The 14,882-nt window shown below is 28.4% G+C and overlaps 1 protein-coding gene and 1 pseudogene across 1 annotated transcript; both read right to left on the bottom strand.

Annotated features, from left to right (window-relative positions):
• Positions 1-2,316: 2,316 nt before the first annotated feature.
• Positions 2,317-3,323, bottom strand: LOC117921118 (annotated as a pseudogene).
• Positions 3,324-13,531: 10,208 nt separating this feature from the next.
• LOC117919636 (probable glutathione S-transferase) lies at positions 13,532-14,649 on the bottom strand. Its single transcript, XM_034836844.1, has 2 exons — positions 14,304-14,649; positions 13,532-14,175 (listed from the first exon to the last, which is right to left on the bottom strand). The coding sequence occupies exons 1-2, from the start codon at positions 14,613-14,615 to the stop codon at positions 13,822-13,824; spliced, it is 666 nt and encodes a 221-aa protein (XP_034692735.1). The 5' UTR covers positions 14,616-14,649; the 3' UTR covers positions 13,532-13,821.
• Positions 14,650-14,882: the final 233 nt, after the last annotated feature.

The following is a 14,882-nucleotide window of genomic DNA, read 5'->3' as shown; positions in this document are numbered from 1 at the left end:
TTCAGTTTCTGAGCAAAGGGTTTGCCGTTTGTGCACACTCAAATTAGTTTCACTTCATTTGCCATTCCTCACCCTGACTGCTTTTTGCACTACACATGTAATGCAGCAATGTTTAGTGATCCTATATTTTCAATTTTTTATTTTAAAAATTAGAAAATAATAATAACTTTAAACTTCTAGATACTTATAATCGAAAAATCAACGAATTTTAAAATTTTGAGATATCAATAAATTTTTATCATTTTTAATTTTAAAATTTGTAAATTGATATCAATTGCAATAAGCATGTTGAGTCATTGTTATCGTAAGCACTTTAATTTTATTTTCTCCTTTTAATTAATAAGATAATATTATATTTGATTTTAATAGATTAAATATACATGAAACAGTATAATAAATTCTACTCGTTAACAATGAAATAGGATGAGTTATTTCATAATTTATTGTCTTATCTTCAAATGGATAAGATGAGTGATGAGATATATTATTAGTGATGACAATGGAGCAAGTTTTTTTGCATATCTGTCCTACCCTTAATGGGACGAGTTTGAAATTTGAATAAAGGGTTCGAGTATTGCCTTATCCCACCTCGCCCTACCCTGATTATATATCAAATTAAGTTTAAAAATTAATTTAATGTAATTTTTATTTTCCTATTTTTAATATACTAATACTACTAATATTACTAATAATAATATTCAATAAAATAAGTTATACAAAATTATAATATTTTAATTATTTATAAAATATATTTATTTTAATGTAATTTTAAAAAATAATTTAAAAATAAAAAAATTTTAAAAAAAGTTAAATGAGGTGGACAAGTATAAAAAATTATTTTAAATAAATGAGATGGGGTTAAGATGAGGGTGATATGTCCTGAACTTGCTTCATTATTATTCCTATATATTATGCATTCCTTTTTACATGTAGGTGTAAGTTAAAATATGAGATATACATACATAAATTACACATTTACATTTTGTATCAATTTTCTTTATATGTATTTTCAATTTTATTTTATTTTATTTTTCAAATTTCTACATTACTCATTTTGCCAAACAATTAATTTTAATTAAAATCAAAATTCATAGTTCAAAAAAGAACTAAAATATGCCTATATAATATATATATATATATATATATATATATATATATTATAATATTTTTTATTTATATATTCTAAATATTTTAATCATAAATATTATTAATAAAGAGATAAAAAACTAATTACCAAATTATAAATTGCAAAATGATTTTTAAATAATACTAAACATGCGAGAAGTTTCATACTCTTTTTACTAGCAAATATTATGATGCAATTGATATAATTTTTATTTTGAAGAAATATCAAATATCAAAACATGTTATATTTTTTCATTTCATTTTTTATTCTTTTTATAAACCGACTCCCACAATGGTCTTCTCTCGTTCCTTCTGATAAAAATGCGTTCAAGAGTGCAGGTAAACGCTAAACAAATCAATAGATTCAATTAGTTTTTGTGGGAGATGCACGGTTGTTGCAGCCCCAAAAGACGGTAAATGCTAGTCAGATTTTAGGAAGGATAGGAGACAATGATACGTGCACCTTCTCATATGCGAATTTAGCACATAAATGTGCTCTGGCTCGCTGGTAGGGACCTTCAGGCAAGATGGTATTCTCTATTTCTCTTTCCAGGTTTCTTCCATATATTACAGGATAACAATAGACTTCGCAATAGGCTTTGCATTGCGGAGTAAAATGCTAGTCAGAAATTTATCGATATGTTTTAGTATATCGATTTCAAGTGTTTTGTTCATATTTAAATATTTAGAAGGAAATTCATTCTTTCGGCTGCAACTTGATTGGTTTGGGTGCTTAGAAAGTTGACTTACATCTAACTATTTATCGATATGTTCAATCCATTCCAAATCCAACCAAAGGTCGAGTTGGGAATTCCTAACTCCTTGTGTTTTAGTATATATCCGTACCTCTGTCCTGCTTTAGGCAATGTAAAAATGTTTATTCTCCACAGCCAACACTCTTCCGTTAGGTTTACACTTGATCACATTCAAAATCCCCTACTTCTGCCTCCTCAAGGGGAAGTAGTTTGAAATTTATTTCCAAGGTCTCTGGCTAATCCCACTTAAGAAGGAAAATGACATGATGAATAAAGAAAATAAATATGTCATTTATGACCGATTGACGGGGTGTAATGTTGTCTTTTTGTTAGTAAGAGAGTTAAATAACGGCTCTTGGATTACATGTTCAGCTTAGAAACCATACACAAAGCAAGCATGAAGGGCTTTATTGTTTCCCTGTTCACACTGTCAATATTTGACTCAACATCCTTTATTCTCACAAAGCGAGGAGTGGAAAAAGGTGTACGGACTGTATACTCTACCTCGTTTCCCGGTTCATCCAAAACGACAATCGACTGCTTATTACATGCCAAAAACAAGTATACAACATATTACAGTAGCAGAGGCATAACACATCACAAACAGACGGGAGAAGGCTCGTTTCTTTCAAGTTACTCGTGTCCATGAGCAGCAGTCCGCATAACCTCATCCATGGACCATAAACCATTCATTTGGATTAACTGGCGCTTTCAATCCGGGTCCGATAAAAGGCCACGACCTTATCTTTGGAAGGCAGATTTTCCTTGATCACCCGGCACCCGACGTGCTCATCACGCCATTTGCATACTATTGGAAATTTGTCTCTTGTCAGCAATTCCACTCCAACCGCTTCTCCAATAGCTCCAACCCAAAAGCCTATGAAATTGGCAACGATATCTACAAATCCGACACTCTCTCCTCCAAAAAACTTCTTATCCTTGAGCTCATTTTCTAGCGTTTTCAGGCACACGCATGCTTCTTCCACGGCCTTCTCTCGTTCCTTCTCTTCGCACCAACAAGCATTCCACAGTGCAGGCACACACTAAACACAATAGATTCAATTAATTTCTGTGTGAAATTGGGGTTGCAGGTCCCCAGAACGTGAACTCTAGACGTGAGAAAAGACATACCTTTTCATCTATGTATTTGGCCCAGAAACGTGCCATGGTTCTGTCGTAAGGGTGCTGAGGCAAGATAGGATTGTCTTTCCAGGTCTCGTCGATGTACTCGAGGATAACGAGTGATTCCGCGATGGGCTTCCCGTTGTGCAAGAGCACAGGGACCTTCTTGTGAACAGGGTTAGATTTGAGAAGCAAAGGACTCTTGTTAGTGAGATCAACTTCAATGTACTCATACTGGACTCCTTTCAGTTTCAGAGCAATCTCTACTCTGCGACTAAATGAGCTTACCTACATCCCAATTAGCTTCACTTCTTCAGCCATTATATCACCACTATCCAAGCTTGCCTCCTCTGCTCGTTTTGATGCCTTCTTATAAGGAATGTCCAATAGCTTCAGGGTTTCACTACTTGGCTAAGAAGTCTTCTGCTCTAGGCTAAGGTGTGTTTGTTTTTTTGGCTTTTTGCTGAAAATTATTTAGTTTTAGAATCTAGGTTGTTTGTTTTTTTACTTTTTCATAACTTATTATAAACTTTTTACTAAATAGAAAAAGTCAAAATATGTGGCTTTTTCTAAATAGAAAAAATAACACAATGATTTTTTTTACTTTTTAATACTTAATACAAATAAAATACTACAAAAACAAACAACCTAATATTTAATACTATTAAGTATTAAGGTTCTATTTAGAATTAAGTAAAAAAACAAACACCACCTAAGTGTGCTAAGTGATGATGTCACTCGACTTACTTATCCGACAAAGTGAAAATTCATTTTCAGGCAATATTCTAGGCTTACAGTTTTGATGATTAATTATGCCGGTTGGGTAGATGCGTGACACGAAAATTTGACTTCACATTCACCACAAAACATAACAACAGTTGAAAATTCAGAATGCGCACTAATAATATGTATTTATTTAAAAAATTTCCTTACTTTTTTTTTTTCCCACTCATTTTTAAGCCATTTTCTTTTTCACCTATTTCTCTCAAAATTTCTGATCCAAATAGTCGGTTAGTACAACAACCTTCACCCTTTTTCCTCTCAAAATTGACATAATAATCTAAGGTCGATTGTGGCCAAGTACGGGTGGTGGTCGACAGTTTCAACCAAGGCCCAGGAAGTAAAAAAACGGATGGGAAAACAGAAAATTCTAAATCCATACCCCATCAAGAATTTTAGAAAGATTTAAGTCGTATGGCTTCGTTTGAATTAATCAAACATGTATTGAAACGATAGGGTGGATGCACAGAGACCACTTCTCCTGGTGACAACTTTAATTTTTTATTTTATTTTTGACCTTTTGTGCTTTATTTGTTATATTATTATAATTAAATATTAATTCCATTATTAATATTATTATTTATGACATTAATTTATATTATTGATCCTACTAATATTATTCCTATTGCTACTTGACTTTACATATTTACATTAAATTTGATCAATTGGAAGACGATAAAGTTGGGGGCATTCTTTGGCCTAAACTTTAAATGGGTCCACCCCAATACATAGGAGAAGGGGAGAGCACAGTAACACAGTTCCTCCCATCGTCTTCTGTTGGCTTATTGAGGAAACAAAATCTAAGAATTTCTTTGTAAAGTATCAGTTGGTCTTCTGCAGCTAACCCAGGAGTAATATGGATTCCAGTTCCAGAACCACTAATTGGATTTTTTTTTTTTTTTTTCATTTTTGACTCAAACAGGAAGCATTTCCAAATGAACATTTAGCTATTATATTTGAGGCTTTTTATGGAAATATATATTTCGTAAAAATCAATAATAAAAGAATAAATATAGAAAGTATTTAATAATAAGGTAAGTAGTCAAGATGGCCAAAAACTTGCATCAGGACCAAGACAAAGAGATCATAACCATCCATTAAAATTTCTTTCATGTTTTTGTAAACACTTTAATTTTACTTTTTCTTCTTTTAATCAATAAAATAATATTACATTTGCTTTTAATGGATTAAATATATACGAAATAATGTAATAAATTTCGATGGACAATAAAATAAGATAATTTATTTGATCACTTATCATATCTCATTTTCAATAGTATAAGATAAGTAATGACAGTTATTATACACTCTTTTTTATGTATAAGTTAAAATATGATATATATATCTCTTATGAAATACAAATTTATATTTTATATCAACTTTCTTAATATATATTTTTTCAATTTTCTATATATTACTCATCTTTTCAAGCAAATAATTTTAATTAAAAAAATTAAATATATAGTTCAAAAAAGAACTAATATATATATATATATATATATATATATATATATATATATATATATATATATATAATATATCATAAAATAATATTAATACATGTATTATTTAATATATATAAATTATTTTATGTATTTAACAAAATACTATAATATTTTTTATTTATAAATTTTAAATATTTAAATCATAAATGTTATTAATAAAGAGAGAAACTACTTACTAAATTATAAATTGTAAAATAATTTTTAAATAATACTAAACATGTGAAGAAGTTTCATACTCTTTTTACTAGCAAATACTATGACACAATTAATATAATTTTTATTTTGAATAAATATCAAATATCAAAACATTTTAATTTTTTTTATATAAACCAAATATAGGCATAACATTATATATTATATTAGATATATTTCATTAATATATCATTTATATAGTAACCGTAGTGTTTATGATTTATCTTCTACTCGTGACACACTACAATATTAATTTGTAAATACCAAGTAATTTTTTTTTTCATTTTTCTTTGGATTTGACGTACATTATTATTTTTTTCTTATTTAAATATTAATATATTAAAATATTATAAAAATTCAACCTTATAAATGAAACACTTTTTCAAAATCTTTCAGAGTGTGTTTCACAGTGATTTTGAGAAGTGTTTTTAATATTTTTAATATTTGAAAAATAAAAGTTTTTAAGTATTAGAAAGATTAAAAACGTTTTTCAAAATCATTATCAAACATACTTTTAAAGTGTGTTTGAAAGTGATTCTAAAAAGAGTTTCCAATATTCTTAATACTTGAATAATAAAAAATTTCAAACATTAAAAATATTAAAAACGCTTTCTAAAGTCACTGTCAAACAGACTCTTAGTTACATTTAATCATCATATACAAACACCATTAATGAAAATAATATCTAATTGTCTTAGTTTCCCTTTCATAGCTAATATACATGCGCATTTAAAAATGGTTATGTCATATGACATGTATAACAGATAGTAGTGACAATCAAATGCGATTGGTTGAAACTTAAAATGGGTGCCTCCTTTTCTCTTTTCAAAGTTTTTTCCAGCTTGCACTTTGGTAGCATATATAGCATATTGTAAGTAAACTAATGAATATATCCAAGGTCTTATTGGAAGCGATGAACAAAAAAGTGCAGTCAACTCCACATGACATCAACGGTACGAGAACCAAAAACATTGCATAAACACAAGAAGGCTGGTTCATGATGCTGTACTTTGAATTTTGTTTATTTTTCCTATTGGATTGATGCCTCCTTATGTATGGAGTGATGATTACACGGTTACTTGGCGGAGAAGCCTCTGTACGATTTATAGTACCGCCCAAGTAACCTATATAAAGAAATATGGGAAAAGGAATCAGATGATAGTGTAGTATAATTTACAATATAGTATCTACTAGGTACAAATTACATTATCTTATTGGAAATAACAAACAAGAGCAGTCAACTCGTACAATGGCCTTCTCTCGTTCCTTCCCTTACGGCCATTGATAAAAATATCAATAATAACGAATATATCGATACTTTAATTTTACGGATATATCATAGATATATCGTTAAATATTTAAAAAAAAAATTGATAAACTTAAAATTGATAAAAACTCATAAAAATATAAGAAAAATCTCATACATATGTAATTAGAAGTTTAATAGATATTTAATTTTTTTTTTCAAAAATTTGATATATATATATATATCATTTATCATATTTGATAATAATATTGTATGCCTCAATAAAAAAATATGAATTATATAAGTGTATATTTATTATTAAATTACATTAACTATTATTCCATAATAGTATTATGATATTTAATTATAATAGGTCTAATTTTAAAATATATTTAATATTAAAATTATGACCCATTTAATTCAATTGTATTAAATAATATAAAATAAATGATTATATATGCATAATTTTTTTTAATATTTATTTTTTTATATTTAATTAATATATAAATGATATAAAAAAAAGTTAAGAAAATTATCACTATAATTTTATATTTTTTATGGTCAATTAAATTAAATTAAATTCGCATTTTAAATCATTGATTAATCGGTCCTAGTTGATATTTCGCTGATTTTTTCCAATATTTTTTCCCATTTTTTGTATTGTCCCTTACCCAAAACATGAAATTTCGACCAATTTTTTTTTTTTGAAATTTTCATCCATGCTTATGACAAAAAGTGTGAGGAAACACTAAATAGATCAATAAATTCAATTAGTTTTGGGCAAATTATCAGATGAGGTGGGTTGGATGTGATAATTAGTGGGTGCATACATGATGATAAGTACAAGTAATCAATATTACATTTCTCATACACTAAAAAATAGTTGTTCACTTTTAAACAATCGAGGGAGTGTTTAAAAAATTGTTTTTTTTTTTCAAAAAAATTGAGATTTTTTAAAGAACTTCGTAAAAAAAATAATTTTCAATATCTTATAAATAAAAACCATATCCTAAGGTTATTATGTCATTTTACATATGGAATATAAATTAAAAACTTTGTTACCATAATAAAATGAATAATTATTTTCTCATCAATTGAATAATATATAAATATTCAATTGAATAATACGCAACTATTAAATGAATTAACGAACAACTATTCATTGGGTAATATAACACGTGAAAAAAATTAAATTATGTTGCAATATATTGTAAAGATAGTGTATTTGTATTATAAGTATAATACATTTATGTCATATCTATATTTCATTACAAAAGTAATAATTATAAAAATGTTTATTTATATCTTATTGGTATTAACACATCATATCAATATATTAACAATCATTCAGTGCATTGAAATATATATATATAGTCTTAAGAATTCAAATTAGTATTTCATTTAGTTTCATAAATGATTTATAATATAAATATGTCATGAAATATGGTATGATCATACAAAATTATCATTTTTATAAAAAATTTCAAAATTTTTCCAATTAGGTTTTATTGTAATGTATATTTATATTGTGATTACAACATATTTGTGTTATACCTATGGTTTATAATAAAAGTAATAATCATGAATATCACTTTTTATACCTCATTAATATTCAACATATCATATATATTTTTTAAAAAATTTATTTTATTATAAAAAATAAAAAATGATTAAACATTCTTCATCATTTTCTTATTCCTTTTAGATAATCAATGAAAAATTAAACATTTTATCTTCTTCGAATTTAATATAAAAAATTAACTTATCAATTTGATATTTAAAAATATAGATATGAAAAAGTCATCATTTTTATTATATAATTATGAAACTTGTTTTTTTCTTAATAAAATTTAAAATTAGAAATAAAAAAATGTAAAAAAATAAACACAATAAATAATATTTTGAAAATATTTTTTAGAAATATTTTTGTTTTAAATAGTAAATTTAAATAACAAATTATACTATCATTATATATAATAATTGTAAAAATTAAAACTCAAAATTTTGATTTAAAATTTGAATGTCAATAATTACAACAAATGTAGGGGCCACGTCACCATAAATGTCCTTACAAACCAAGTGAAGTGATTTAAATTCTTTGAATTTTAAAAGTTTTAGTTGAAAAATAATTTTGGTAATTCTCCATTAGTTTTATATGGTAATTCTCCCATTAGTTTTTTTGTGTGAGATGCATGCACGACTACTGCAACCCTAAAAGATAGTAAATGTTAGTAAGCTTTTAGTGAGGACATGAGAAAATGATACGTGTACGGTGTACCTTCTCATCTGCAAATTTAGCATCGAAACTATCACGACTCAAATTCCGGGCGACCCAAAATTTGGCCCATGACCCCAGGTCAAAGATTTGACCCTAAGGGTTTCTCTTATTCCACGCTCGCAATCAACCAAAACACTCTGAATATTTATTTTTTTTCTTCTACACATACCTCACTCTAGAGTTTTCATCAACTAATAATATTTCAAATACTGCTCAAAAGCAACAAGATGTATTACTTATCATTACAATCCAAATTAAAAGTTCATACCATAGATCTAAGAATTCGACCGTTAAAATCATGATCGGCTATCGTAGAATCGTTTCTTTCGTCGAGTAGAACACCTCCTTAAAATTTGAGTCGAAGCGGACGTCGTTCAGCCGTCCAAATGGCTGGCCAAAGTTCCGACGAGATGGGTTTCTCCACAGTCCGTCGGGACTCTTTCTCTCTCTACCGTTCTGCCACTTTTTAATTGCTTTTCCTTTTTTCATTTTTTATTTTATTTTATTTATTTCATTTAACCACCAGCCCATTATCCACGGCCCAATATCCAAAGGCCTCATTGAATCCTTTTTATTTCTTTTATTATATTTATCCCATTTGTTTCATTTCCAATTTTTTTTTTACTAACACACAAATTAATTTATTAAACACCAACCCAAAAATTTAATTTTCTCAATTTTATTAATAAAAAAATTTAATTTATTTTTTATTTAATTAATTCTAATTAATTTTAATTAATTCACTTTTAATTTTCATTTTCGTTTTTCGTTTCTGGAAATTTTCAATTTCTAAAATCCTAAGTAAATTTTGATAAAAATTAATTCTAATTAATTTTAATTAATTCACTTTTCATTTTCGTTTTCGTTTTTTGTTTCCGAAAATTTTCAATTTTTAAAATCCTAAGAAAATTTTGATAAAAATTAATTCTAATTAATTTTAATTAATTCACTTTTCATTTTTGTTTTCATTTTTCGTTTCCGGAAATTTTCAATTTCTAAAATCCTAAGAAAATTTCTACCATAAGGTTGACGTGGCACAAAATTTTTAACTCGTCTAATTGATCAACACAATAAATCGAATTTCATCAATTCAAAATTAACATGTGTTCTTCAATCATTTTTTTTTTTTTTTGACTTTTCAACCACTACTCAAAGGAAGACTTTTCAAACTAGAATTTTCAACGTGGCCTAAAATACCTGGACATTACAGAAACGTGCCATAGATCGCCGCTTTCCAAGTTCTTCTATGTATTACAAGATAACAATCCATATTGGGCTTTTTGTTGTGTGGGAGCATGTAGAGCGACTAGAAAAGCAACAAACTCTTATTATTGAGATCTTCTTCATTGTAAGAGAACCACATTAAAAGAGTATGTGGTTCCGCTTTTACATTTGGTTCTTCTTTCAACTTCGCGCCTTCTTACAGAGGGACAATTATAGGATTACTTGGCAAATAAGCCTCTAGGTGTTGGAAAATTCTAGGGTACCTTTTCGGTACCTACCGAAAAGTTTTTCTAAGCCATTGGATGTTCAATATTACATCTTGGTCATCTATTTTAAATTTGAAATAAAAATTCCTCTTAACCAGTTAAGGGAAGAACCGATGGCCTTCTTTCTTCCTCCATTCTCAACAATTTTTGGTTTAAATAAAATAAATATGAGATAAAAATAGAATTGGAAAAAAATAAAAATAAAAACGATATAAAATTTGAAAACATATTTATTAGCAAAAAAAAAAATCATCATATATCATAATTACATTATTTTATTTTTAACAAATTATTAAAGATTTAAATTCAACATAAAAATGAATATGGTAATATTTTAATATAAAATGAGTATTTTCATTAAAATTCAACATTTTGATAATCATATGTAAAACTTAGGTAATTAGATCGTCCTAATTTTTTTATGTACTCTCCAAATTTTACATTTTTTGAATTTAAGGTTTTTAAAGTTAAATTAGAATAAAATAAATTACTAATACTCTTTTGAGTTACTAATGATAGTATTTTCGAAAATAAATTTTTAATTTCAAAGATTTTAAAACTAAAAATCAATATAAAAAATGTGATGAAAGTACCAAACATGCATTTATCACATTTTTTGTATAGTTCTCATATTTTTTGTACCCTAAATTATTTATATTTTTAATATTTACTTTTTAACTTGAAATAACAATAACATAGTTTAATAATATTATTTTGAGTTATTATTGATAGAATTGTTAAAAAAAAAAAAAAAAAGAATTTTAAAATTGGAAATAATGTAAATTATCCTAAAAAAAATTAGAAAATTAAAACACAAAAAAATTAGAGAGGATACGAAAAATGTGAGAAAAGGTATAAAGATTATGAGAAATCCTTACATTCTTCATACTCTATATCATATTCTCCATATCCTGAAGTTTAATTTTTTTTTTATTTTTTCCACTTAAAAATACAAATAATATTGTTTATTGATACTAATCAAGCATAGAAATGATGAAAACTATTTTCAAGAAAATTAAAAAATTAAAACACTACGTAATTGTAAAATATTATATTTTCAAAGTTCGTACACTCTCTTATAAAGTTCGCATCATTTCTTAAAAAGTTCGTACCATCTTTTACAAAGTTCGTACACTCTCTTACAAAGTTCGTATCATCTCTTAAAAAGTTCGTACCATTTTTTACAAATTTCGTACACTATCTTACAAAGTTCATACAATTTCTTAAAAAGTTCGTAAAATTTCTTAGAAAGTTCGTACCATTCTTACAAAGGTCGTATCATCTCTTACAAAGTTCGTACACTGTCTTCAAAAGTTCGTACCATCTCTTATCAAGTTCGTACATTGTCTTAGAAAGTTCGTACATTTTCTTACAAAGTTCGTACATTCTCTTAGAAAGTTCGTACTACAAAGTTAGTACAATATCTTACAAAATTCGTATACTCTCTTAGAAAGTTCGTATATTCTCTTACAATGTTCGTACTCTCTTTTACAATGTTTGTACCATCTCTTACAAAATATTGATGACAATTTCATAACAAATGACTAAATACTCTCAATTTGATTAATAATAACTAAACAAAAAAAAATGAAAAATCTAGATGTTATAAATCATTATATATTTAAATGTCATTTAACATGACATTTCTACCTACAATAGTTATATGTAATGGAAAAAAAAATCAAATGTTACCTTTTAACACTTGTAATCACTTGACATCCTTCAAGACATATAAAGCTTCATCTTCAAATTTAATCTATGAACAAAAAAAAAAATTATATAAAAATATTAATAACAATTTGATAACAAAATTTTATAATAAACTCATAAAAAATTCTAAAATCATTATTTAACATCACATTTCTTCCTACAACAATTATATTTGGATAAAAAAAATATCAAATATTACCTTTGACACTTGTAATCACTTGAAATTCTTCATCTTCTTCATATAATACAAATTTTAAATTTTCTCTCTCAAAAAGTTTTAAACTTGATCTTGAAATTTGATTCATCAAAATATATCTTACATATTTTGTAATTTGCTAGTTGAAATTATTTAATTTTCATATTAAATTATTATCCTTTTTTTATATATGAATAATGAGAGTATAAGAGTAGTTGATAGGATTTTCTTTTTTTAGATAGAGTTAGGTAATGCATTCAATAACAAATTATATTTGATATTTAATAATAAATTATAAAAAAGTTGTAATATTTAGATATATATGAAATGCATGTGATTATTTCTCACCAACAAATCATCTTTATCGGTTTGATAAGTTTTTATAAATTTTTTAATGATATGTACTTTAGACATGTCATCTTTTTATTGGGATCAAATGTGGGTAGGTACCCCAAAACGAAGAGTGAGTACCATTGAACAACCCTAGGGGTTTTATATTTATAAATTCGTCAATCGATATCATCCCCCAGTTGTTGGTGTACACTTCCAGAAAAGTGAAAAAGGAAGAAAAAGAGGCCCTATTAATGCATAATCTACCATAGTAGTCCCGGGTTGTCAAGTGTGTTATGACGTGTTTATGAAAGGTATCCTTCCCAGTTCCTAAATGAATATTTAGGAGGAAATTCGTTCTTTTTAGGACTAGCTGCAACTTAATTAGATTGGACAGGATGGCAGGCTAACTCGTATCTCGTCTATAGTATGTTCAATCCACACCAAATCTACCCGAGGTGGAGTTGGGAATTCCTAGCTCTTTATGTTTTAGTATATATTCATGGCTAGGTCATGTAAAAATGTTCATTCTCCATGGCCGATGTTTATTCTTAATCACATGCAAACATGCCTACTTCTGCCTCCTCAAAAGGATTAATTTTTCCAAGGTCTCTGCTTAATCCACTTGAGAAGGAAAAAGTGAAGGAATAGCATGATGACATAATGAATAAAGAAAATAAATATGTCATTAATGACCGATTGAGGGGGTATATGTTGTCTTTTTGTTAGTAAGAGAGTTGAATCACGGCTCCTGGACTACATGTTCAGCTTCTGAGCCGCACACAAAGCAAGAGTGACGGGCTTTATTGTTTCCATGTTCAAGTTCACACTGTCAATGTTTGACTCAACATCCTTTATTCTCACAAAGCGAGGAGTGGAAAAGGTGTACAGACCATATAGTCTAACACGTTTGCCGGTTCATCCAAAACGACAAACCACGGCAATCGACTCCTTATTACATGCCAAAACAAGTATACAACATACTAGAAAAGCAGAAGCATAACGCATTACACAAACATACAGACGGCTGGTTTTCTTTCAAGTTACTCATGTCCATGAGCAGCAGTCCGCATAACCTCATCCACAAACCATTCATTTGGATTGACTGGCGCTTTCAACCCGGGTCCGAAAATAGGCCCCTAGCTTTTCTTTGGAAGGCAGATTTTCCTTGATCACACTGCACCCGACGTACTCATCTCTCCATTTGCATAATATTGGAAATTTGTCAATTGTCAGCAATTCCACTCCAACCACATCCTCAAGAACTCCAACCCAAAAGCCTATGAAATTGGCAGCGATATCTACAAATCCGATACTCTCTCCTCCAAAGAACTTCTTATCCTTGAGCTCATTTTCTAGCGTTTTCAGGCACACGTTTCCTTCTTCCACGGCCTTCTCTCGGTCCTTCTTTTCGCACCAACAAGCGTTCCACAGTGCAGGCAAGCACTAAACACAATAGATTCAATTAGTTTCTAAGTGAAATAGGGGTTGCAGGCCTAGGAAAAAATCGTTTGACTCAAGAATGTTCTGCGGGGGGAAAAAAAAGAAAAGGCATGGGAAAAATGGTATTATACCTTTTCATCTATGTACTTAGCCCAGAAGCGTGCCATGGCTCTGTCATAAGGGTGCTGAGGCAAGATAGGATTGGCTTTCCAGGTCTCGTCGATGTACTCGAGAATAACGAGTGATTCCGCGATGGGCTTCCCGTTGTGCAAGAGCACAGGGACCTTCTTGTGAACAGGGTTAGACTTGAGAAGCAAAGGGCTCTTGTTAGTGAGATCAACGTCAATGTACTCATACTGGACTCCTTTCAGTTTCAGAGCAATCTCTACTCTGCGACTAAATGGGCTTCCCCACATCCCAATTAGCTTCACTTCTTCAGCCATTATATCACTATCTAAGCTTGGTTCCTCTGCTCCATTTTGATGGCTTCTTATAAGGTCTATCCAAGTGCTTCAGGGTTTCATTATTGCTCTTGACCCATTATCATATTGTCCATCGGTCAATGGCCAAATTAATAATATATATATAGAGCCTTCTGAGAGGCGTATAATATTAATTACAGGAGCAGCCCTCCAGAAGTGACCTAAGTGATGATGTCACCCCACTTTACTTATCTATTAAGGTAAACATTAATTTTCAGTCAATATTCC

The sequence above is a fragment of the Vitis riparia genome, chromosome 8 (assembly GCF_004353265.1).
Source record: "Vitis riparia cultivar Riparia Gloire de Montpellier isolate 1030 chromosome 8, EGFV_Vit.rip_1.0, whole genome shotgun sequence".
In the NCBI taxonomy this organism is placed as follows: Eukaryota; Viridiplantae; Streptophyta; class Magnoliopsida; order Vitales; family Vitaceae; genus Vitis; species Vitis riparia.
Note: the sequence above shows the minus strand (reverse complement) of the source record. Positions and strands in the feature narration are given on the sequence as shown.

Bases quoted from the DNA above. Each gene is read 5' to 3' on its own strand.
- LOC117919636 (XM_034836844.1), bottom strand. From the start codon at position 14,615: ATGGCTGAAGAAGTGAAGCTAATTGGGATGTGGGGAAGCCCATTTAGT. The intron at 14,176-14,303 runs GTATAATACCAT...TATTGTGTTTAG, and splicing joins CTAAGTACATAGATGAAAAG to TGCTTGCCTGCACTGTGGAA.